The following is a 23,796-nucleotide window of genomic DNA, read 5'->3' on the forward strand; positions in this document are numbered from 1 at the left end:
GGAACAGAGAGGGAGGGAGACGGAGGGAGAGAGTGAGGGAGAAAGTGAGGGAGACGGAGGGAGAAAGACAGAGGGAGGGAGACGGAGGGAACAGAGAGGGAGGGAGACGGAGGCAGAAAGTGAGGGAGACAGAGGGAGAGAGACAGAGGGAACAGAGAGGGAGGGAGACGGAGGCAGAAAGTGAGGGAGACAGAGGGAGAGAAACAGAGAGGGAGGAAGACAGAGAGGTTGAAATAGAGAGGGGCCGAGACAGATAGATAGACAGAGGGAAAGAAAAAGACAGAAAGCAAGAGAGTGTGTTTGGATATTTAAATTGACTACATTTATTGTAGAGTGAACATGGAGGGAAGAAAAGTAGCTGATCAACTGAAACCTAGCAAAGTTGCAAAAGACCATTATAATATTATATATATAAAGATGTCTGGAACTCTGACATTATTCTTCAGTTTAGCCGTCTGACCACTAGGTGGAGCCAAACACCACATAATGGAAGCCTAGCAGGGGAGGGGGGAGAGTCACATGCTCTCTACTGATGTTTGTCAATGACACGAGGGGAAAAAAATAAAAACACGTAATGATAGCGATTTCTAGCCTAAACCGGTCCTCTCCATAGCAACAACACTGGAATGTAAAGCAAAGGATTCTGGGTGTGTTCTGGCGAAAACTGTTCAAACCCACAGGGAGGGGGAGGTCAAACGAGCATTTGTGTAACATGGACAGTGGGGGGGGCGTTCAGATAAGATATCGTTTTATTGTCTGATCTGTTCAGAAAATTGTCACAGGCGTCATTGTCACAACTGAGTCACAAGTGCCACGGTCGGACAGAAAATTAGACAATGAGGCCGACACACAATACAAAGTGCACACTGTACCACGAAACACACAAAGTCCTTTAGAAAAGGGCAAAAATATCCCAGGCACAAATCCCTCTGCCTTCTCAGTACAGGACAAAACAACAGCTGAAGACCACCTATTCCCTTCATCCATCCAACAGACGGGATAAAGACCCCCCTTGCTTGCACCTTTTCCTGCTGTTGTGGTGGGGCCCTGCACTGCCGTGAGGCGGGCGGGTTAGCTGGGGCTGTGGTGGTCGGACGAAGGGGGGGGGGGGGCATTGTGTTGGCGCTGTACTCACGGTGGGGGGGGGCGGCGGCGCGGGGCTTGTCCTCGTCCTCCTCCGTGTCGGGGCCGGAGCACCACTCATCCCCGCTGTACGGCTGCTTCCTCTCCAGCACGCAGCGCCGCTTGCTACGCATCACACCCTCTGCACAGGTGACGGGCGGCACGCACACACACACACACACACACACACGCACACACAGTGAGCTGACCAGTAGCTCAAATTGTAGTTATATCATAAATGAATGATAAACAAACTTACAACAAGCTGTAGAATTCAACCAGAATGGAACAATAAGGTTCTTCAGAATAGTTATATAAAAACTAATTCCATCCATCCCATCCTCTCTCCTTCCATTTCAATGCATAGCAATTCAGAGCCTAACAAGTATTGACTGGTCTTGATTCTGCCCGACCAGTATCCCCAACACCTACCTGCGCAGACCTATATTAATTCTGTCAACAGTGATGTCTGGCAGCTCTCAGGGGGGTTATGGGGGGGGGGGGGGGGGTTGTGCTGGCAGAGGGAGACGCACAAGTCTAGAGAACAGAGAAATGTTCTGCTTGTGAAGGTCCGACATTGGAGCAGCCCCTTTACTCAGTGTGGGGTCCACCCTGTGGCAGAGCGCGGTGCGCAGGCCATCTCAAAGACCAGGGAGATATATAGCTGACCTTTAGCCGTGTGAAAACAGTAGTTTTCCCGCCGCTGAGACACTGAGCGAGACAGCTTTCCAGAGCTCTACTGGAGGGCGGCCTCCCGTCACTCGTCTGTGAGACAGCCTTCCAGAACTCCACTAGGCGACCCCACTCCTGTTATTGGTCGGTGACACAGCCTTCTAGAACTCTACAGGAGGATGCCCTGCTGTGATTGGTCGGTGACACAGCCTTCTAGAACTCTACAGGAGGATGCCCTGCTGTGATTGGTCAGTGACACAGCCTTCTAGAACTCTACAGGAGGATGCCCTGCTGCGATTGGTCAGTGACACAGCCTTCTAGAACTCTACAGGAGGATGCCCTGCTGTGATTGGTCGGTGACACAGCCTTCTAGAACTCTACAGGAGGATGCCCTGCTGTGATTGGTCGGTGACACAGACTTCCTCGAACTCTACAGGAGGACGCCCTGCTGTGATTGGTCGGTGACACAGCCTTCTGGAACTCGACAGGAGGACGCCCTGCTGTGATTGGTCGGTGACACAGCCTTCTAGAACTCTACTGGAGGAAGCCCAGCTGCGATTGGTCGGTGACACAGCCTTCTTGAAGTCTACTGGAGGGCGACCTACTGTGATTGCTCGGCGACACAGCATTCTAGAACTTTACTGGAGGGCGACCTGCCGTGATTGGCCGGTCGCAGGTGTGGCAGCGGCACACTTCAAACAGCACGCCCTGGTGCAGTGAATTTGAATGTGCTTTGTTTTCGTTTTAAGATCACAGGAGGAGAGAGACACAGAGAGAGACACAGAGAGAGAGAGAAAATGGTGCCAGGGGAGGATCTACAAAAAGCTTTCATTCTCTTGTGTCAGAACCATACTTCTCCCCCACCCTGTATGTTAAGTAACTAGAGTGACTGTATGTTTATGGATGTGCACGCGCGTGCGTGTGTGCGCGTGTGAATGTGTGCACGCGTATCTGTGGGTGTGGGTGTGTATGTGCATGTGCTTGCGTACACACAAAGCAGGCTGAAGCAGGATGTTGCTTTATAAAAATCACATTACATTGGTCTCCAGTGAGCGGGTACTAGCAGAACACACACTTCCGTACGAGAGGAGAATCAAAACAGATCTAATTCTAGTTTAAGGAGCTATCCCTCCACCGCTGCTTTTTACACTTTCAAGTCTTTTATTTTAACGTTTTAAATGGAATTATACTGATCCGACCCTAACCCCATCTCCCGGTCTCACTGGAGATGAGGAAAACAACTTCACAGAAAACAACCCAAACCTACACAGCCTCTAAACCCCGAGCTCCTCAAATAACTCTTTTTTTTTTCGCATTTGTTTGGGAGTGGGGGGTATTTTGACAAATGTCACACATGGTCAAAGATAAAAAAAAAAAAAAAAAACACCAGCATGCAACAGTGCTCGGAGGGGCCGGAGGGGGAATCCAGAAGAGCGAGAGAAAGGTCAGGAGCACACACGCTGGAGGTTCCTAGTGGAGGTGGTGAAAGCACCTACTGTGGCTTTTCTGCTCGAGATGGGGGCTGATAAGCAGCTGGAGGAAGTCACCCTCGCACAGAGACGCACGTCGCCACACAATCTTCTCACGGTCCGTCTGTCTGGCTGTGACTGTGTGCCGCTGAATCTGCGTCTTTCCGCGGGCCTCCCCGTCATCATGCGCACGTCTGCATTTGTCGGTCTGCCTTTCTGTGTCCGTCTTTCCATGTGTCTGCCGTCTATGCGTCTGTCTGTCTGTGTCCATCTGTCTATGTATCCAACTGTTTCTATGCTTCTGTTTGTCTATCTATGCGTCCATCTGTGGGTCCATCTGTGTGTCTGTTTATTCTTCTGTCGATGCGTGTGCCCATCTGTGACTGCCTCTCTGTGTGTTTGTCTGCCCGCCTGCGTGTGTGTGCCCGCCTGTGTGTGTGTGCCCGTCTGCGTGTCTGTCCGGCTCACCTGCTTTGGCCTCTGCCTCCAGAGCCGAGGCGAGGGCATCTCTGGGCTCCACGGAGTCCACGGAGACGCTCCTCTCCCGCTTCGATTTGGTTTTCAGCATCGCTCCCACGCCGCTCGCCGATTGGCTGGCGGCCTTCAGCCCAGGGTTCGCCGGAGCCATCTGATTGGTCTTGACTGCATGGCCCCCGACGCCGACCCCCTTTGGACTCTGACAGTGGGCCACAGCTCCCGCCTTCTGCTGACTCTGCTGATTTACATTGGCTAGTTGGGATCGGCTGTCACCGGTCACTTGCTTGCCATGATTGGCCAGTTTATTGTCCGGATGCATCTGATTGGCTGGTGGTTAGGCTGCGCCTGAGTGGCTCTGGACTCGCTTGCGAGCAAAACTGAGAAGGAAAAAAACAAGATAAATTCAATAATTTTTTTTTTCCATTCATTTTTTTGTCCCAGAATAATAAGGACTCCCGCTTTTACCCTTAAGATATTGAACAGATGCTTTCTTCCAATGTGAAAGAATGAATTAAAATACATGTCATTAAGGAGAAGGTAGGGGTTCGGGCATCCTGCTCAAGGATATGTACATGTAGAGCACACACATATTGGATATCGAACGCAGTACCTTTCGGCTGGGAGTTAAATTCCCCAAATATCAGGACTGATCTGCCCCAGGATAAACTCAGTAATAATGATGTTCTTTCCACCAAGATGGAAAATAAAATCAGTATTTGGGCAATAAGTATATCCAAAATAACACAGATAATGAGTCAAACTCGTGATAGAGGCACAAGAATACAAAATATAGTCTGGGTCAGGGTAAAAACCACAAGTGTGGAAACCTCACCTCATCTCCCCCAGAGGGTGAACTGAGAGCAGGCCATGCTGGTCTACAGGGATCCTCATTGGCCACACGCTGACCTGGGGAACACAGCAACAACAACATCAACACAGGAACACAACACAACCACTGCCTTGACAACACTATCTCTGTGACCTGCGTGTGCACGTGTGTGGAATAGGCTTTGAGGAGTCAAATCTTTAAGTTAAAAAATAAATAGAAAGGGGGTTAGGCCAGCGATTAGATGACCAATGAGGGTGTAGATAAGCAGCGGAACTGAGATCCGGCTATCCCTTTAAGAGCCTGGTCAAATAATCACTGAGTTAATGTCGTTACTGTCCCTTTCAGGGCCAGGCCACACACTGGTGCACTGATGTTACCGTCCCTTTAAGAGCCCAAACACTGGAACACTGCTGTGACCACCCCTTTAAGAGCCCAAACCCTGGATGACTGCTGTAGCCTCCCCTTTAAGGAAAAGAGGGCAGACTGAGAAAGGTTTAGTGAGGGGGAGGGACTCTACGCGCTGCGCGAGGTACCACCCCCTCCCCGACAGTTTGCAAACCGCAAAAACTCCACCACACATTCCTGTGTGTGAGTGTGACACACACACACACACACACACACACACACACACACACACACACACACACACACACACACACACACACACACACACACACACACACACACACACACACACACACACACACACACACACACACACACACACACACACAACTGTGTGTCTCAAACTCACACTACCTGCCCCTACTTTAGTAAAGTCCCTCACTCACTTTCCACACACACACACACACACACACACACACAGGAATCATTTCCTACACGTCACACAGATTCTAAGTTGAAACACATTTCCTCGGCTTCTCCCATTATTACAGCGGCGCACACCAGAATGTTTCGGAGCAGGCAACCCGATGCCTAACTCCTGCATTTCCCAAAATGTGCGGAGATTCTGTAGCACACAGACGCTTCGATGCTAAGCTACCATCGTGTCGGGCCGTCCATGGGACCGCGGCGCCACAACAGGCACCCCCCCCCCCCCCCCCCGGCCAAAGGACCCAGGGTTCAAGTCCACAGCTGCTGGCCTGCGCTCGTCAAAACACCCACACCTGCCTGTGCCTGTGAACCCCAGACTTCTGGCGCTGAACTTTGACCTTTTCCACTGGGACAGTGGGTTTAGTATCGTCAGAGCTGGGCTAAAATGGTCCAAATATTTGATGACCCATAACCACAGAAATCAATAGGGCCGGCTTGGACATCGTGACGTCACAACGCAATGCCCGCCTCCATTTTAGTAACATGTTAGTTATTGAGTTGGTGGTAATATGCTTGTTGAATTAATTGTCATTGTTTGTGTCATCACTGTTCAAATCCTAGGATTCTATCGTTCGACTGCAGCTCTCAACTCAAAAGGTGGGAGTATCGGCAACAAAAAAGTCTTTAGCTATTTTGTCCTGTACTGCGAATGCGGAGGGATGTGAAAGGATTATTAGCAGTAAAGAGGATATGATGAGCAGGCCGGGAAGGGGCATTCTCCGACTGCTGTCCTGTCATCTATTCGTTCATTTTATTCATCCACTTACAGTCTAATGAGATCAGAAACTCAAACCAGTTCCTTTTAACAAATCAGTTTAGAACAAGGAAATGAGAATTGAAGACATCATGTCAGCATTCCAAACTACAAGTTTCCCTAAAAGTAAAACAATGTGGACATTTATCTAATAAAATCTTTCTCTAACTTGTTTTGAAACCACACTTGCATGTTGTTGTGGTTGACAATGAACACACACGACACAAGTGTGTGTTCATTGAATTAAAAACATGTGTAGAATGTAATTAAATAATTCAGACCTATGGCAGATAAACCTTCTGGGGACAGTGTGTGTGTTTATGTGAATGTGTGTTGAGCATTTTGCATATATTAACAGGTCTCGACATGAACTGTTTCCCCACACCTTAGCACAGGTGAACAACAACATGAACAATATGCAAAAGCACCCATGTGAAAACCAGTACAAAGGGGGACCAACGAAACAAAAGTTGGCCAATCACTGTCAGAGCAGCCATTTTGCCAGCCCCCCCCCCCCCCCCCCCCCCCCGTGCGCCTTAAGTGTCGGGCAACTGTTGTGAACCTCAACCTACGCATTCCACATTCCCTGCAAACCTCTCCTCTACATTTCAACACCGCTGCAATGTCTCCGGGGATGACTCAGAACTATGACATCACACAACAGCAAACGGGCGGACCCGTCTTTCAGGACAGCTGTTAACAAAAGAAACGAGAGAAGGGAAAGAGAAGAATCGGCGGGGGTAACTTATCCAGTGTGCTCACCTGGACAAGTACTGGTAAAGACAAAAAGGGGACAATGCCTTTAGTTCTATTAGTCATTAACCAAGGCTGGCTCAGGTCAACACAGAGCCAGCCTTGTTCGCGCGCGGTGGACTCAATCAGTCATTAACCCGAGTGGGGAGAGGGACTCACACCGTCTGGTTCACTTAGATCTCAGCAAAACAATGTGGGGGGAGGAGGGCGTGTGTGTGTGTGTTTGTGTGGAATCTACTCACAATGTAGGGCTGTGTGAGAGCTACAAGCAGAGTCCAGGGTTGGAACCTTATAGTCGTAAGAGAAGAGGTGGGTGTTAGGACCTGATAGTCCTACGACTAGAGGCTAGGGTTGAGACATGATAGTCCTACGAGAATAGGATTAGGAAATGATATGACTTTGAGAAGAGGCTAGGGTAGAGACATGTTAGTCCTACAACTAGAGGCTGGGATTGAGACATGATAGGCCTACGAGCAGAAGATGGCGTTAGACACGATAGTCCTACGAGGAGAGTATAGTGTTGCACATGATAGGCCTACTAGTGTTGGACAAGAAAGACCTACCCAAGCCTAAGTAGAGGCTTGGGTTGAGACATATAGTCCCAGGAATAGAGGCTGGGTTGAGACATGATAGGACGAACTCACTGATTCAACAAACCTTTATAACTACATGGAAACTGACTCTCCTGGTTAGCACATTTACTCATACAACTGTTGAACAAAGCAAGCATCTAGTCCGAACAGCCCAACCAACAGTATGAGGTCAGCTCTACTTTCAAGGGAAGAGTATCAGTGGGTACAGTGGTCATGACCTCATGAGTGACTAGATACCATTCCTCAGTTCTACGTCACGTTTATATTGTGGGTTACTTCGAAACACACCAGAATACGAGACCAACATATGTCCCCTCGACCTAAACTAAAGCCTCACATGGGGTGACTGCAGCTGTTCATTGCAGAGCAAAGTCATGTTGAGGTTTTACACACAACCACAGCAATCTCTGCAACTAAATGTAATTAGCATATACTGTATATATACACAAGATAGTGAGCTGGGTGAGTTAGGGTTGTCCTCTTTACAGCTGTTAGAAAAACAAGACTGCTGGTCTGATACCAAACTTATGATAACTTATGATGTCCTTTGGGGAAAACCTTTTATAAAGAGAGATAAAGTGTTCAAATGCTAGGTCATTTGGGGACATGGAATTCTTGTGACAGAAATCACATTAACTAGGGTGAATAAGTTCGCAACGATATGTCTTTGCTAAACTTTTCCACTCTGAATATTAAATATTACAGATGCCACAATAATAAAAAGGTTTCAAACATTCAGGGCCAACTAAGGACTACTAAAAATTAATAATAAATGTAATTTATAAAACGCTTTTCAAGGTACCATTTGATTACCATTGCTTAGTATTTCCGCATCGCAAGTGACAAGACCTTGTGTTTGTATAGACTCTATACTATAGACTCTATAGTATAGAGTACGATTGAATGACAAGATATTCTAACAATTCACCTTGGTGAGACTACATTCGTTCAGCCCCTCGCAACACGAGGTGGAGAAGACTGAGTTACAACAAAGAAATGTATTAATCTGGTTCTTTTCACACATTTACATTGTTCACTCAAAGTGACAAGAACTGAATGAATATATGACTAGTACAGGAAGCAGGGGTGATGGAAAATAACATACCATACTGGAAAACACAGAGTTCGGGACAGATTGAAATACGAATAATCCCACTTTGGGAGTCACATAATGTCACAGCCCGGCTCAAGGGAATGACAAGGAGATATGACATATAATGACATATAATTACATATAATCATTAAAAACCCTTTATATTAGTGGGACTTATAATAATTCTACACAGAACAGTTACAATGACGACCATTGATTGCGGCACCGACTGATCTCTGGTCAGTTCGATTATAAGTTAAACTTTATTAAACTAACTGGGGTATGGCAGAGAATGGCAGGCGGAGAGAGAGAGACAGCAGTTGTTATATCACCTCACCTCATTCAAATCCGGTGAACGATAAAATGCAATGGCACCAAAAGCGATATAAATCACCGCCCATTCTCGACTTGCATTACCTTGCAAGCTTGAGCACGTCAAACAGGTTGAGCCATTATGGCGCCACCATCCGATATGTGACGGCTTGAGGGGTGCCGAGTTGGTGGGGGCTGAACCTAAACGCAAACTTACTAACTTACTCGCTCTCTCTACAGCCAACATTTTTCAACCAACTCAGATTGATACAAGGAAGTCTCTAAAGGCTTGGGGGCGTTGATAGCATTCACAGCCATTTTTCGGGGTTAAAGGAGCAGGATTTACAAACATATGATTATTGCACTTTAAACGCCTATTGGTTTATTTTGTGTTATGTTTACTTTTCATTTTTGATATGATGTAAAGAAAGAAAAGATAAAAGTATAATTAAAGTACAAAATGTACTCCTTCACTTTAAGGCAGACAATCCTGTTAGGGATGGACCAGGAACCGAGCATTTGATCACACAATTCCGAAAAACATGAACTGAAACCCCACCAATAGGAAGAATGATGACGCTTATTGTACTCATGTTTAGGTTGACTATACACTCAGACTGTCAAAAAACAACCGCTGGCCAGGCGGAGCTCAGGTAGGCCCAAGTCTTCTTGCCATGGGACGCCCACACGTAGACTGTGGACATTGGGGTTCAAACTCAGAACCTTTCGGCTGGGAGAATAACATCAAATCAATACTCTATCCTGCCCCAGTAAAGTTCATCAGACTTGTGAACACACATTAAAAAGCGCAAATGCGTATTATGCAATTGTTCTTAGAAATTAGGTTGTGCAGCCAATATTTTTTAGCTTGTTGGTAGTACACCAATTATGCTGGCTTGCGTTTGCCAAACAGCTCAAAGTAAATCTAAACAACATACTGTGGCAGGGCGCAATCGACTCAGGCTGCATCTCTGCTCCTGTCGTCCACCAAGGCCTCATGTTCTACCAACATGTCTGTGCTTCTGGTTTCGGCAGAGGCTTTGTGCTCCGGGCTGTTCTCTCACTACGGGCTGTGACCTGGTGTTTTTCTATGATGTAATACTGGACTACTGGAGCACCATGCCAAAAAACAAAGCAACATAAGGGAGGGATTAGGATCCCACAAGTTTGCATGCCGAACCTATTAATAGGAGGAGGACGCATTGGATGGTGGCTTATCCAATGGTAGCCGTCGCATCCAACTGCCCTGGTTCACCAGGACTGGCAGTGGTCATCCTCGCTCTCGAAGTCAAACATTCGACTAATCGTAACTTAAGTTGACGTGTTGAAATGGGTTAGTGTATCAAGAGGTACATTGGTTCCATTTGGTGCCAGGATATTTTTTCATTGGTCAAGGGCTATCTGTGGTTAGCGACTCACCCGTGTCCAGGTTGTATGTATGCAGGGATCTATTCGGGTAAGGGCTGTGTATTGGTCAATTTAGCCTATAGCGGATGGGTTTATGAACAGCTGTTCATTAGAGAACACACAGGGACTGGACTCACCAAGAATGAAGTAACCACACCGCCATCTTCTTAAAGACAAAGCGTTTCACAAACAGCCTTTGCGGTTTTAATCCTGAACAGAAAAGCATCAGAGACACTTATTATTATTGGGAGAGGTCTACGAGCACTAACAGACATTTTGGTCTGATCATCCATTACTGCTTAATGGTAGTGACATTTACATCGTAGATTAAAATAAATGAGTAAAATGATGATTGCAATTCCACTGAACGCAAGTGTTTTCTACAGGGGACTATCTTCTGTATTATCTGTCGATTTATTTGATTACATGTTTTCCTGTAGGCCAAGTCATCAGTTTGTCATAAACAGTTAATGAGTTTAGCATCAGATCACAGAAACCGCTTTGCCTCCATCTGGGAAGAACAGTGCTATGCTTGTTCTCATTAACTTCTGTGTTCTTTCTCCATGGCTAAAGATGCTAGCAACCCACTGGTGAGGTTCTGCAGATAGGATGCACTTGGCCTTGAGGTACTCTCTGAAATCCATTATTTTCTGTAACGTGGCTACAACTACAGTCCGTTTCATCAGTAGGAAATGACAAGCTCTGCTCAGAGTATACCCCGTCTTAATAGTGAACAAATCTCACTCCAGAAAGGTAAAATACGGTCCATGTTTTCGCTTCCCGCTCAGCCCAATTGTTGTACCCATCTCTAATGCAGTGTTATGATTCAGAATTAATAGCAATAAACACCCGCCTAAAATAACTTTTTTTGTGACTCACATCGTGGCATGGACCATTCTATTGGGTCATAAGAAACATCCAAATGACAAATCCAAAATCCCCAGCATGAATTGTGGTCCTTAATACCGGTTCACTCGTTCATTAGGACTGAGCCGATCAGGTGAATGCAACTTATTGCCAATTCTCTCCTTCAATGAACACAAAATCACAGCAACATTCAAACAAATCATGGACCTAAAGTGAATCAAATGGCGTATTTTGGAGCGTACTCCGTACTCTGGAGCATAAATGGTAGTAAGATGAAGATGATACCCTTTTAGTTTGTATATCACTCTAGAACTAGTACTGTTCAATGGTGAGCATTCATCCATTATGTGGAATATTTAGCTGGTAGATAAAGCAACAAAAAAAAAGTGTGTGTGACTACAGCCTCATATCCATATCACCGATCTACACTAATCTACTATCAACGTGGCGGGACACAATAACAAAACAGACAGGATCTAACGAAAGGTGAAGGACAATTTGTGTTTCTCTGTAGGGATCCTTTACATAATGTTAGAATGTGATTTGAGTCAGTGGTAAAAGGAAGCACTTTTAGAGGACGTACATTGACGCTGTGTGCCCCAAAGGATTACAATGCAGTCCGTTGTTGCGAATTACAACTACGTTGTTCTCGCTAAACAATACTGGACCAATTTCAATTTATTTTGCCTGCATTAGTCCCCTATACCCAAAATAGCAGGGACCAGGTTGTAGTACTCCTTTAAGCTCAAAGTTTAGTATTAAGATGAATAAGATGAGGCTGTTTAGAAAGTTACTAATCGAGATAGCGGAAGAGAGTTGAGTACAATGTCACATACTCAAATTAATGGAGTAACTCTTTGTGGGCTTCTTTCAGGGTGAGTCACAGATTCTGTCGGCTGATTTAAGAAGAAAGTCAGAAGAGTAAGAAGTTGTACTGAAGCGCTTTGCTAGCCACTTAAAGTGTGAACACACTCACACATAAGACGTTTGCTTGGGGACACCTTTCTTTGGAAGGGAATTAAACCAGCAACCTCCCAGTAGCTAGATATGTTTAACAACAACTGCCAGTTCAACAGTTTTCAGTCCTTTTTCCGAGCTAAAAATCCAACCTGAAGTTATCAGAGCAAATCCATGTCCCAACTTACGAGAGAGGCATCAGGCACAATCACGCCTTTGTCCAACATTCTCTCAGTGGAAAGACTTTATTCCAAGGTGTAAGACACAGACGAAATTGAAAATAAAACTAACTTTTCTAGTGCATACAGATATTACAAGACACGCACACAGAGCAGGGCTTCACTACACCGTATGTTACGGAAAGCTTTACTAGCCAGTTCTTCGTTGTAATATTAGTTATGGGCTTTACCTCAACAACATCATGATTGACCCTTTCAAGGAGCTTTCGGAGAAGTCTTTTAGAGTTAAATCTGGTTGACATCTGTTCCCACAGCTCTCTACAAACGAGAAATTATTAAATTATTTAGAAATGCAGGGCACATGGCGTTTACTTTACCGCATCCACACTGTTGTTAAGGCACACACACACACACACACACACACACACACACACACACACACACACACACACACACACACACACACACACACACACACACACACACACACACACACACACACACACACACACACACACACACACACACACACAGAGAGCTCAAGATGCTGCACAAGGAGCCCTTGTGTTTCTGAGTATCCGTGGAAACAAGCATCCCTGTTCTCAATCAGCCCGGACGGTTCTGAAGAGTGCTACCAGTTCATCCAATTACCTCCCACTCATTTAAAAAATATATTTGTTAAATACATTTTAGGGTCCCTAGAGCCACAGACGAGGAACAAAATAAGAAAGATCAAGGCATGGATTTCAGGATTCAACACATTCTGATGGACAAGGGCATCGCGAGTAACATGTAGGTCAGATAGGAGAGCATTACAGCAGTGTGTGTGTGTGTGTGTGTGTGTGTATCTACCGTTTGGAGAATGCGGTGCTATTCTGTCCCAGTGGGTCACATAGTACGCTGTATTTATAGATGGTAGGGAGGTATTAATAGCGACCTGCAGAGCGCTGGGCTGTATAGAGACATGCTGGACAGGAAAGAGGAGGACACCGGACACACCTCAGCATACGACACACACACACACACACCCCAGCCAGTACATGTGTGCATTCACAGTCACACATACCGTCTGTACCATCAGCCTCCACAAAAACATCCAAACACAAGGCTAAGCCCACACACACAGCGTAGCCTATACAAGCACACACATACAGCTCAGCCTACACGTGCAACCACAGTTCAGCCTCCGCCCACACAACCACCGACACACACACACACACACACACACACACACACACACACACACACACACACACACACACACACACACACACACACACACACACACACACACACACACACACACACACACACACACACACACACACACACACACACCGGCTGGACTGATGAACTCAAACTGCGCACGGCAAAACTTAAAGCAGACGGCGGGGGTGTGGACAGGCGTCAGGGGGCAGGGCCACAGCGAGTCCTAAGGGTGCATGTTTGTTTTCAAAACAGCCATGCTGCGGGCGGACTAGAGGGAGTGGTGTCCTTGTAGGACCCAGGGCACCGACTTCCTGGTCGGATCGATGGTGACAGCGATCCTGCTGAATGTAAATGTACCCTCATGCACCACAAGGAGGAAGTGGCTGATGCTGCTCAGTTGAGGCGACTTGTGTATTTTAACATGTAGGGTACATCTGCTCATGGATCCGCAGTCCCTTAAATTGGTTCATTCAGCGGAGGATGCTCAATTAAAGTAATGATTTCACACTAAAGAATAATGAACTTCCCAAACGAAATCCATTACGTACTGTTAAGGGACAGCTGCCTAGTGAATGTGTCCTGAATAATACAAAGGGTTGCAGGACACTCTGATACAAAATCATACTGGCAGGCAGGCTGAGACCAGAGCCGACCAAGGGATAACAGGGGACAAAGGCTTTGCCCGGCGCCCAAAGATGGACAACCAACCCTGGGCTCTCCATCACATCCACGTCCCCACAACAGAGGGAGAACCAGGGAGAGAGGCTGGTTAAATTACACAGGAGATGGACAACCCACTCAGCTCTCTCTCACATCCATGTCCCCCTACAAAGGAAGAAGTGAAAATCCAAGGAACGTGTGCAGACGAACCAACCTTCAAAATCAAACTGTTTACCGCAAGGAAAACAATCCTCCTTCGTCTAATAAGCCAGTTGGCATACAAGTTATCCAATCACCTGTTTTGCGGGAGCATGTCACAAACACAAAACACACACACGCGCACACACACACAGAGAACAGTTCTCATCTTTTTTGCACTTTAAACACAGCACATGGAGCTATTTCTATACATGAAGCGTAGAGAAACATCCAAGCGACTAATGCCAATCATTGCAACAAGGTGCCTTACATCCAACATCCGAAATGATCACAAATGATACAATAGGCGTAACAAGAACAAAAATGAATGGATTCAGGGTATAATGTGATCAAGAGTAACATGAATGGGGATGATCACAGATCTTCATAGATCCAAAGCTCTTCTGTAAAGATGTGTCTGAGAAAATGTGTCGAAGGGAACCGGCTGTGCAAGCAGGGTCTCCAGGAGCAGACTGTGAGGGAGTATAAAAACATAAAACGCTGTCTCCTTCAGTTTTTTTATGGCCAAGACCCTGGAACAGCCAGCGGTGCCATAGGATCTTACTTAGCCTGCATAACCTGGCTCATGCGGAAGCTGTAGAGGAGCTCCTGCCTGAACTTAGAAATTGGTTCAAGAGAAGTGCAAGAGTAAGAAAAAGAATCAATCCTAAAAGCAACAGGCATCCGGGTTAAAGGGAGATTCAAACTAACGGGAGTTTAATTTCCCGGGTGAAGGGACCAGTAGTGGTTTGAGGCAACCAGCCATGCTTCGGCTAACCATCAGTGGTGGATCAGTTTTCGAACGAGCCAGGTCAGGGAGTAAAAGGCTGTCAAGGCCAACAGAGATAAGAGGTCTGCGTGACTTTCTTTAAATCTGTGGCCAAGGCAGAAGAACCTAACTTTGGCGATATATATGCCAAATACTGAAAATAGTGTTGCACAAGGATTTGGTCATTGGGCTAAAGAATCAAGGTCTGCTCAAAGAGGACATGTGCCCAAAGATTCAAAGACACTCTATGACAGGACTATTATGCGGGAAGGATTGGAATTTATTTTTTGTTGCAATATTAAGATGAATTCAGGGTTAGTCCAGAAGATGATTTGAGATGTTAAGAAGTACGCTCGACAGCCTGGTCACTGTAAGCAACAGGAATATACTAACACTATATAATCTGCAGAACAGTGAAACAAGAAAAATGTGGGGTCTTGTCAAAGTGGTGGAGAAAACCCCCACAGAAAAAAAAGGCATAGTTAGCATAGTTAATGATGATTGGATCAGAGCAGAATAAAATTTAATAAGTAGCTAAGAAGGAAATACATAAATGATCAGACCCACACATTCCTCTGATATGGGAAATGTGGAGAACAGAAGAGAATTAAGATTCCGTAAAGAAGTTGCGAATTCCATAGTGATTAGTATATTTAAAACACAAACATGAATAAATAGTACAGTCTCAAGGAAGACAGACCTAATTATTAATATTAAGGCCTTAGCAGACTTGTCGAGTCTGATAGCTCGGGGATGAAAAGCTATTATTTTCAGAAGAGGATGACTAAAATGGACGGATGCTTATTGATACAGAAAATAATGCTCTCAAGGGAAGGAGGAAAACACACCCCAGGTCTACAGAAAAACATGCCTTTATACGTAATAGCAGCCACTCCAACCCAGACGGTTTCTATAGGGCGCAAATTGTTCCGATTGAGGTTTCGGCTGAATATATAAACGTCACCGTGTGGAGGTAAATCAATGCCTATACAGGACTCATTGCTCAGTGACCTGACTTTTAAGAGGCCAACGTTAATATAAAAGATGGTTGAAACGCATCAGCAGGGGGATTCATCCAAGGTTATTTACGTGATTTGCTTTTAGCGTGCCGCCGGTGTGTGGCAAAGGTTTCACTATCCGTATTTGTGTCTCATCAACGCTAACAAATGTGATGAATGTGCAGTTTGTGTGAAGGACATCTTGTTATTTCTTGTACTAATCCAAACAGAGCAGGGCGAGTGGAGATAGCTGGCATGGCTGCAGAGTGTCTCTCTGGCGTTGAGCAGCATAGCGAGAGACAAGCCCTCTCTCTCCCCCTCAGATGTAAGAAAGGAAACCTTAATGAGTCTTTTCAAAGTATCTCCTCACAGCGTGACCGTTGAACCAGCCGGTCTGCTCTCATAAAACCTACTTCACACCTCTCCCACTCCCCGCCAGGGCAATCTTTACACGCTCCCTTTTTCACTCGCACCTTTGTTCTTCTCTCCCAGCATGCAGTTTGTTTTCCTGCAGCCTGTTGTCGTGGTGATGCATCAGGCAGGAAGGATAACAAGAAAATCTGCCGTACAGGGTCAGAAAACAAATCACAGCATTAAGCTGAGCAGAATACCCCAGACACCGTCAGCTTCAGCTACGGCACAGGCGCTACATGCTCACATTGTTCAGCATTAGATGAGTTCTCAGCAGGGGGCTGCTCTCCTAGTTGTGGTTCCTTGAAGAAAAGACGCGCCCCATCAGTGATGTGTTTTTCCAGAGGACATTTGCATAACTTCAGCCTTTCCTGGGTGCTCCGTGCCAGAAGCTCCTGTGCTGAACGACTACAAGCCGAGGTTAAATTGCTGTGCATTGTGGGACAGCCCACAGGTGACAGCCAAGGAATCACCTCATTGGAGGGGCGGGGGGGCATGAGTCGGGGAGGGGGGGCAGGTTGCTGCGGCAACAAAACATGCCATGGAGCTAGGTAAATATAGGCTTGGCAATGCTGTGTATACCGAGAGAAGCTGGAATAGTAGAATAATGAAGACGCTAAAGCAATATTTACACATTTCCTGTCTCTCAATGCTATGTCCAATTCATCCTTCAAAAGCTTTCAAGAAAGATCTTGCTTTAGTCGACACAGATAAACGACATGGCCCCATGAACGTGCGGCAAACACGCAAAGGTAATATGATGATGAACTAGTCCTAAGCTATCTTGTGAACCGTTAATAAGCCAAACCGTTAATAAGCCAAACTGGTAAGTTGCAACAAGTGGTCTGCTCAACAAACTAGAGAGAACTCTGGGATAATCCATTGTGGTTGAACTGGTACGGCCCTTATTTGTTAACAAACCTAGTTCATCTGGTAACACCCAGAACTGGTAACAAGATCTCAATTTAAACTGGTGAGAACTGAAAAGACAGCATAATGTGAACATTTGGTACGAAGTATAACAATGGGTTAGGCCTAGTCTTTTACTATGTACGCCATACAATATTTCATGCCCTCTTTGCAATAACTCATCATTCGACGAGAATGTTGGAGAGAAAACTCATATAGTGTGTGTACGTGTGCGATCAAAGTAGGCGGGTTGAGGCAATATCCACCAATCAGAGTGGGCTCGCGGGAGAAATGAAGGGCGTGTGGCCTACGTTTCATGGTCGCATCAGTAACTGGGCCCACCGCGGACCGGGAGGAAGCACTAGGCTCATTCCGTACAGCGGGTCAAAGGTCGAGGGTCGTATCCTTTCCGACACATTCTGGGAAGTGCGCCAACTGGAGCAATGCGAAAAAGACCCGAGCTGCAGACAGAAGGGAGGCCGTACGACACAGAGCTGGAAGAAATACAAAAAACCTATGTAGGCGGGAGGGACAGAGGGCATTCTGTTTAACGCTCGGCGCTCACACACCCCTGACTGGCAGCGAGAGAAGAGACTGCCTGTACTCTCTAGCACACACTTGTGTTTAGCAAACACCAGCCTGGACGGCGCGTTAAATAACCAAACAACACTAAAAAGGAGCCGAGTCAAACTTCCACCAGATAATATAGGTCTGTCCGCACGCACGCACGTGCGCACACGCACACACACACACACACACACACACACACACACACACACACACACACACACACACACACACACACACACACACACACACACACACACACACACACACACACACACACACACACACACACACACACAGCCAGGCTCAGTGCCACACAAAATGGAAAGTATCAGGTCTGCTTATGTGTGGCCGTTGGATGAATGTTGTTTCCAAGGTTGTGACAGTTGACAGAATGTGTTTATGGCGGGAAAATGTTGTTTAACCGGTTTCTGTTGGTGGAGAGAGAAAGAGTCTTAAGGATTGTGATGAATTGCATATCGTTTATGGGGATGACAGCTTACAGCCAGGGGTAGACGAAATAACTCGTCGCATTAATGAGCAAAGTTTCCCATGTCAGTCAATGTTGAAGTAGTCTCACAAATCGGACGTTAGATTAACATCTGAAGTCTGATGGTAGACAAGCTCAAAACCTTATTTAACCTCAAATTTATTTTGACCAATCATGTCGCTGGGGGCAGGGATCTACAGTCGCTACAACGAATGAGCCTCGCAACTGAAATCAGGCTGACTGGAAGGTGCCACAACGTGCGTAATATGACCGACCATTAATCTCGGCTTCAGAAGAGGACTGATAACTAGTGTAACTAACGCAGGCAAACTCGGCAAGCCCTCGTAAACTACACTTTACCGGCCGTAGCAGATGGGAAGACGAGGCAAATCATCTAAGCCGGTCACCAACGTTCTTAGGCAAAGTGTCTTGAACGGTTTTAAATCACACCTATGCATTGGACTGGCCCCTGAAGAAATATATTTATTCAAATTAGACAACCAATCTTGCACTAGTGAATGAGCTCATCTTGGGAAGAATATTTCCGTAACAAAATAGGAAACCATGAATATGAAAAAAAAAAAAAAAAGAGCATAGGAGGTCAAATGCATGGATAAACCAACTGTAACTAAATCAACACATATTGTCGGAAATATAAAGTTTGGCCTTAAAATGAGCATAAATGCCAACATAATGGCGCCCCACATGCACCAATACTTCCATTATGACGACTGCAGTTCATATGGGAAAGGTGTATGGATCTGTATGTGAATGGTACGTTACAGTAAGAGTTGCCCTTTCTAGGCGCATTTGGGAGGCAATACCGGAGCAGAGGGACGGATAGCTCCTGCACACTTGACCACTTGAAAAGTCATGGCCGACTTCGGCAGTAAACAAGACTGGTCTTGACAATCAGTCTTGTCTGGCTGTCGGGTCGTTGGTTCACACCAGGCGATTGGCAACCTGCAGGGGTACACACGTTAAGACTCTACTGTCTGATTATCTGCAGCACCTTTGAAAAATTCAAAGGCCAATTCTCGCGGGAACACGTCCACTCGCGTAGATGGGAGTGAGGAGCATAAGGTATTTTGGTATGATGGCATTTAGGATGGACTTATCCACACCTCTACTGAAACGGTGGTTTCAAGCACTGCTTTAAGCCTTCAGTTTTGCAGGTTAGATAAAAGCATTTGATGCTTTGGTAAATAGTTAAGCAGGTTAGGTCACTTTGATTACAAGGGGGAAAACAATGGGTTTATGTCTAAATTTGATTCAGATATTGGAGTCATCCGCAGCAAGGAACAAGCAGTTTGTCTCTTGCCATTTGATGTTGCCAGGGTAATTTCTGATTTTAACCTCAGTACTCCCCACATTATCACTGCTAAATATCTTTTCTGCTAAAAACCCAAGTAACCCAAATCTGCATAACTGAATCAGAGTTGATTGGGGAAAAAAGATGCAACACTTCAGGTTATGTTAATTTATCTATTGTGGTTGTGCTCATCTCTGGTGAGCCAGTTCTGCGACATCCTGTCAAAGTTCAGGCAGAACTTTAGAACCCAATCCTTGCCCCAAAGCAAATCATGCAAATTATGATGCAAAAGATATTGTCCGAAATAGTAATAGTGGCTAGAAGAAGATACACATCAATGTGTCTCAATAATCTGACTGAGATCAGAATACTTCTTTATCTATGGAGTCCAATGGAATTCATAGTTCCGAGAAGAATAATACATTTTCATGTAAAACAGGGTTTTTGGGTTGGGACTGAATTAACGATTGGTGTGTATTAATCGTTCAAGATTTGATAATTGATAGGTGTAGTACCGAGTGGATATCCCACCACCGCTGTTGAATCTCATTCGGAATTTATATTTTGTTTGGTTTACAAAGAAACCACCTCAGAAATTTTTATTTTGTGAGGTAAATTCTATTTCCCCTCCCTGTGACATCTTTAAAAACTTCTCGTTCCCGGGAGAACACGGCAGAGGCCAAGAGCGCGAGGCCGACAGTTCAAGAGGAACTACTGTTCTCGCTGGGAGTTTGTGGCAACACACTGAACGGTCTCATCCAGCCCGACGGTGGAAAAGATCTCAATATCACATTATTCTTTCATAGCTCGCCTTCGCGGAGCTCCCTGTAACTCACCCCTCTGCTCTCAGATCACCTGGCCAGATAAGACACATATTTGCCGAGCTGTTCACCACCTTGGGGCTCTGCTTGCATCGGAGTCGACCGCCATATGTCACAACTCATTCAGAGACTTTCAGGTAGAGACACTGCTTATAATTCTCATTCAAATTCATAAAAATAAAAATCTCAATGTTTTCATGGGCTTCTCCTAGCAGTGTCAGTGTGCTAGCTGAGGGAATAAAATGGCTGAATGCAGTTTCCTTTAGCGGTTACTCTGGTTTTTCTAATCGTCTGTGTCAAAGGTGCGGTGAGTGACACGGTCTCGCATCAAACAGCACTAGTTGGTACCAGAGATCCAACCAGGCAGATGGAAAAGAAGACGACCTTGCATTGGTGTTGCTAAATAAGTCATGGCTGAGCAAACCACTCCATTGACATTTACTGACCACTGACGTCACCAACACCACCTGAACTTCAAAACACTTACCCATTATGCCACCCACATTACTTAAAATACCATCTAATGTGAGAACCCATATTTGAACATGGGTCATGTAACCCTCAAGACCTATACAAATGCGGTTTGGCCAGATAAAGCCAAAGGAACAATTTTAACAAATAGAAAATGTAATTATTCATACAAATATTTATAATGCCAATTGCAATAGCCAACGGTTTCCACCTGAAGAGCAGCAGATTTATATTGTGCACTATTAAGGCAGCAATATTAAGGATCAGTTTGATACCAAATTATTTCATGTTTAGACTTGTTTCGTTTTTATATCTTATGGTCATTATTTTGACGCTTCACTGTATGTTCCAATATTCAAATCTATTCTCAAAATCAAATGCAGGCTGTAGCCTTGGCTTGTTTAGAAATTAGGGAAATAACTGTCGGTTTAACGACTCAACTCCAATTTCCTTGGTACACCTCCATTTTTTCCAGTTCATTCAATGAGCACACTTACCATCAACCACAATTTATTAAAATTGATATTTGAGCATTCTACTTATTCCCACCGCATTCCCAAATTAATAGGTTGCAAGTCTAACAGAATATTTCCCAATATTAAACCTAAAAGGTCTACATGTAAGCAGATTTGAGTCTGTAGCCCTCAAAGAAAATTTGGATCAAGTTGCAAACTCTGTTAGCCGCTATATATAGCTGACTGGGATGGATCTGACACACACACACACACACACACACACACACACACACACACACACACACACACACACACACACACACACACACACACACACACACACACACACACACACACACACACACACACACACACACACACACACACACGATTGATTGACAGAGGTTGCATTGAGACTACCCTTCAACAAATTGAAGCAAAGCCTATGCCATCTCATATTCAACAGGCACACAGCAGCGTGTGTGTATTTCAGTTGTAGATTCAGTAAAAAAAAAAAGTATTGATATGTTAAAGAATGAAACAAGCAGTGTTCAAACGTGACGAAACCTGAAGTGGACGTACAGCCTTCGTGGAGCAACCTCCAGTCCACTCCATCACAACCACGAAGTCCATGACAAGAGAATGTACATCTATTTTATATTCTCTTCCTTTTTGTTAGGCATGTGGTTAGCAAATGCACTCTAGCCTCCCAATAGCTACTGGGACTATTAATAATGTATAAAATAGTATTGCTGGAAGGAGCACAGGTGAAAGAGAAAAGAGAGAGACAGAGAGGGAAGACAAGCGCAGTCGCGTAAATCATAATTCACAGGTAATAACAACAGTTGCATGTCATGTCATGCGGCGGTAAGTGCATGGTCGTTGAATCCCTGTGGCTGAGTTGCTAGACTACGTATACGGTAGGAGTGACAGCTCTGGTCATGTATAGCCTGTCACTGGGTCTCAGTTAGCCGTTTAGCTGCAAGCGTTCACATTATCACTCACATTAGCTCGCCGCCTAGCTAGTAGTAGTAACGTTAGTTGTTGTTGACACATGTGGAAGGGAAATGTGGCATAAAGCACAAACAAAACCAGTGCAATGACGATGACGATGGACATTAAGTGTATGCGTGTTGAGGGGGTAATGAGAAGTCACATGCCCCCCACCCCCATGATGTGATGTGATGTGTCACCCCCCCCTCCCCTCCACCAGTAATCATTAAGTGAAGACTGGAGCTAGCGGCTAACGTAGCATGCTAAGCGCTAGGTACACTGACGTCGCCGTCAACCGACGCTAGCTAACGGGGCTTTAAACTTTGTTTAACGGAGACTTTTGGGAACAGAAAGTTAACATGTACACCGTTTCACGAAAAAAGCGATCAAATGAAACAAGAGAAGCCACAGCATTTATGCTAACAGTAGTTCTTTTTTTTTTTTTTTTTTTTAGAAATGATGGCTACTCAACCCGCTGTTACGCCGCCGCTGTCTTGAGACGAGAGAGGCCGATGTCAGAGACTGACGGCCGGCCGACATTCCCCGAAGTGTCCGCCGCTACCACTCTCTCACTCCGCCCGTAGTATACTACTGCGCAAGATGGTCCCAGTGATAGTCGACGAGGAGTCCAATGGTTAAATGGCTGGTGTTTAAGAAAAAAACCTTTCTTTCTCCTTTTAGGTTGAAGTTTCGATTTTTGACGGAGGACGCGTCACCTTGCAGCGGTTCATGACTCCCCACTCTTTCTTGGAGATATAAAAGAGGGCAGGACGATGCGTTTCACCGGGAGTCCATTGAATATCACTAACACACACAGACACGGACAATAATTGGCGTGGCCCCACAGGCACTCTCCTATGTCACTGTAATGGTTATCACACGCCAGACTTGGTCATCGACAGAAAGAGGCATTACACCACATTCTACAACTATAGAACAATAACATAAATATACATGTATCACATGTAAAAAATGAAATAATAAAATAATGAACACACATGTGTTGTCAATCTCTAGGTTCTGTCTTTTATTATATGACAAAAAACTGGAAAATACAGTAAAACCCATATTATTACTCTGAATAGAAATCTGTCGTTTAGGGAATTCAAATAAACGGATTAATTAACTAATCAGTCGATGAAAGCGTTGTCTCCTTAATACTACCCTGTTGTGCACATTCAACTGCAGCAGCACACCGACATTTCCACATCACAA

The 23,796-nt window shown here is 45.3% G+C and overlaps 1 protein-coding gene across 3 annotated transcripts in view; it reads right to left on the minus strand.

Moving 5' to 3' along the window:
• LOC130406651 (probable ATP-dependent RNA helicase ddx6) overlaps window positions 1-23,542 on the minus strand; it is a 46,561-nt gene extending 23,019 nt beyond the window's left edge. The window contains exons 1-4 of one of the 3 annotated variants that reach the window (XM_056612325.1): window positions 23,054-23,542; window positions 4,573-4,646; window positions 3,732-4,117; window positions 1,136-1,264 (exon numbers count right to left, since the gene is read on the minus strand). In XM_056612325.1, coding sequence (XP_056468300.1) covers window positions 1,136-1,264; window positions 3,732-4,059 — 457 coding nt within the window. In that variant the 5' untranslated portion in view covers window positions 4,060-4,117; window positions 4,573-4,646; window positions 23,054-23,542. Of the gene's footprint in view, window positions 1-1,135; window positions 1,265-3,731; window positions 4,118-4,572; window positions 4,647-9,846; window positions 12,753-13,170; window positions 13,521-23,053 lie in introns of those variants that run through there. The other 2 variants (XM_056612327.1, XM_056612326.1) reach the window with 2 other exon arrangements.
• Window positions 23,543-23,796: the final 254 nt, after the last annotated feature.

Source organism: Gadus chalcogrammus, chromosome 16, assembly GCF_026213295.1.
Source record: "Gadus chalcogrammus isolate NIFS_2021 chromosome 16, NIFS_Gcha_1.0, whole genome shotgun sequence".
Classification (NCBI taxonomy): Eukaryota; Metazoa; Chordata; class Actinopteri; order Gadiformes; family Gadidae; genus Gadus; species Gadus chalcogrammus.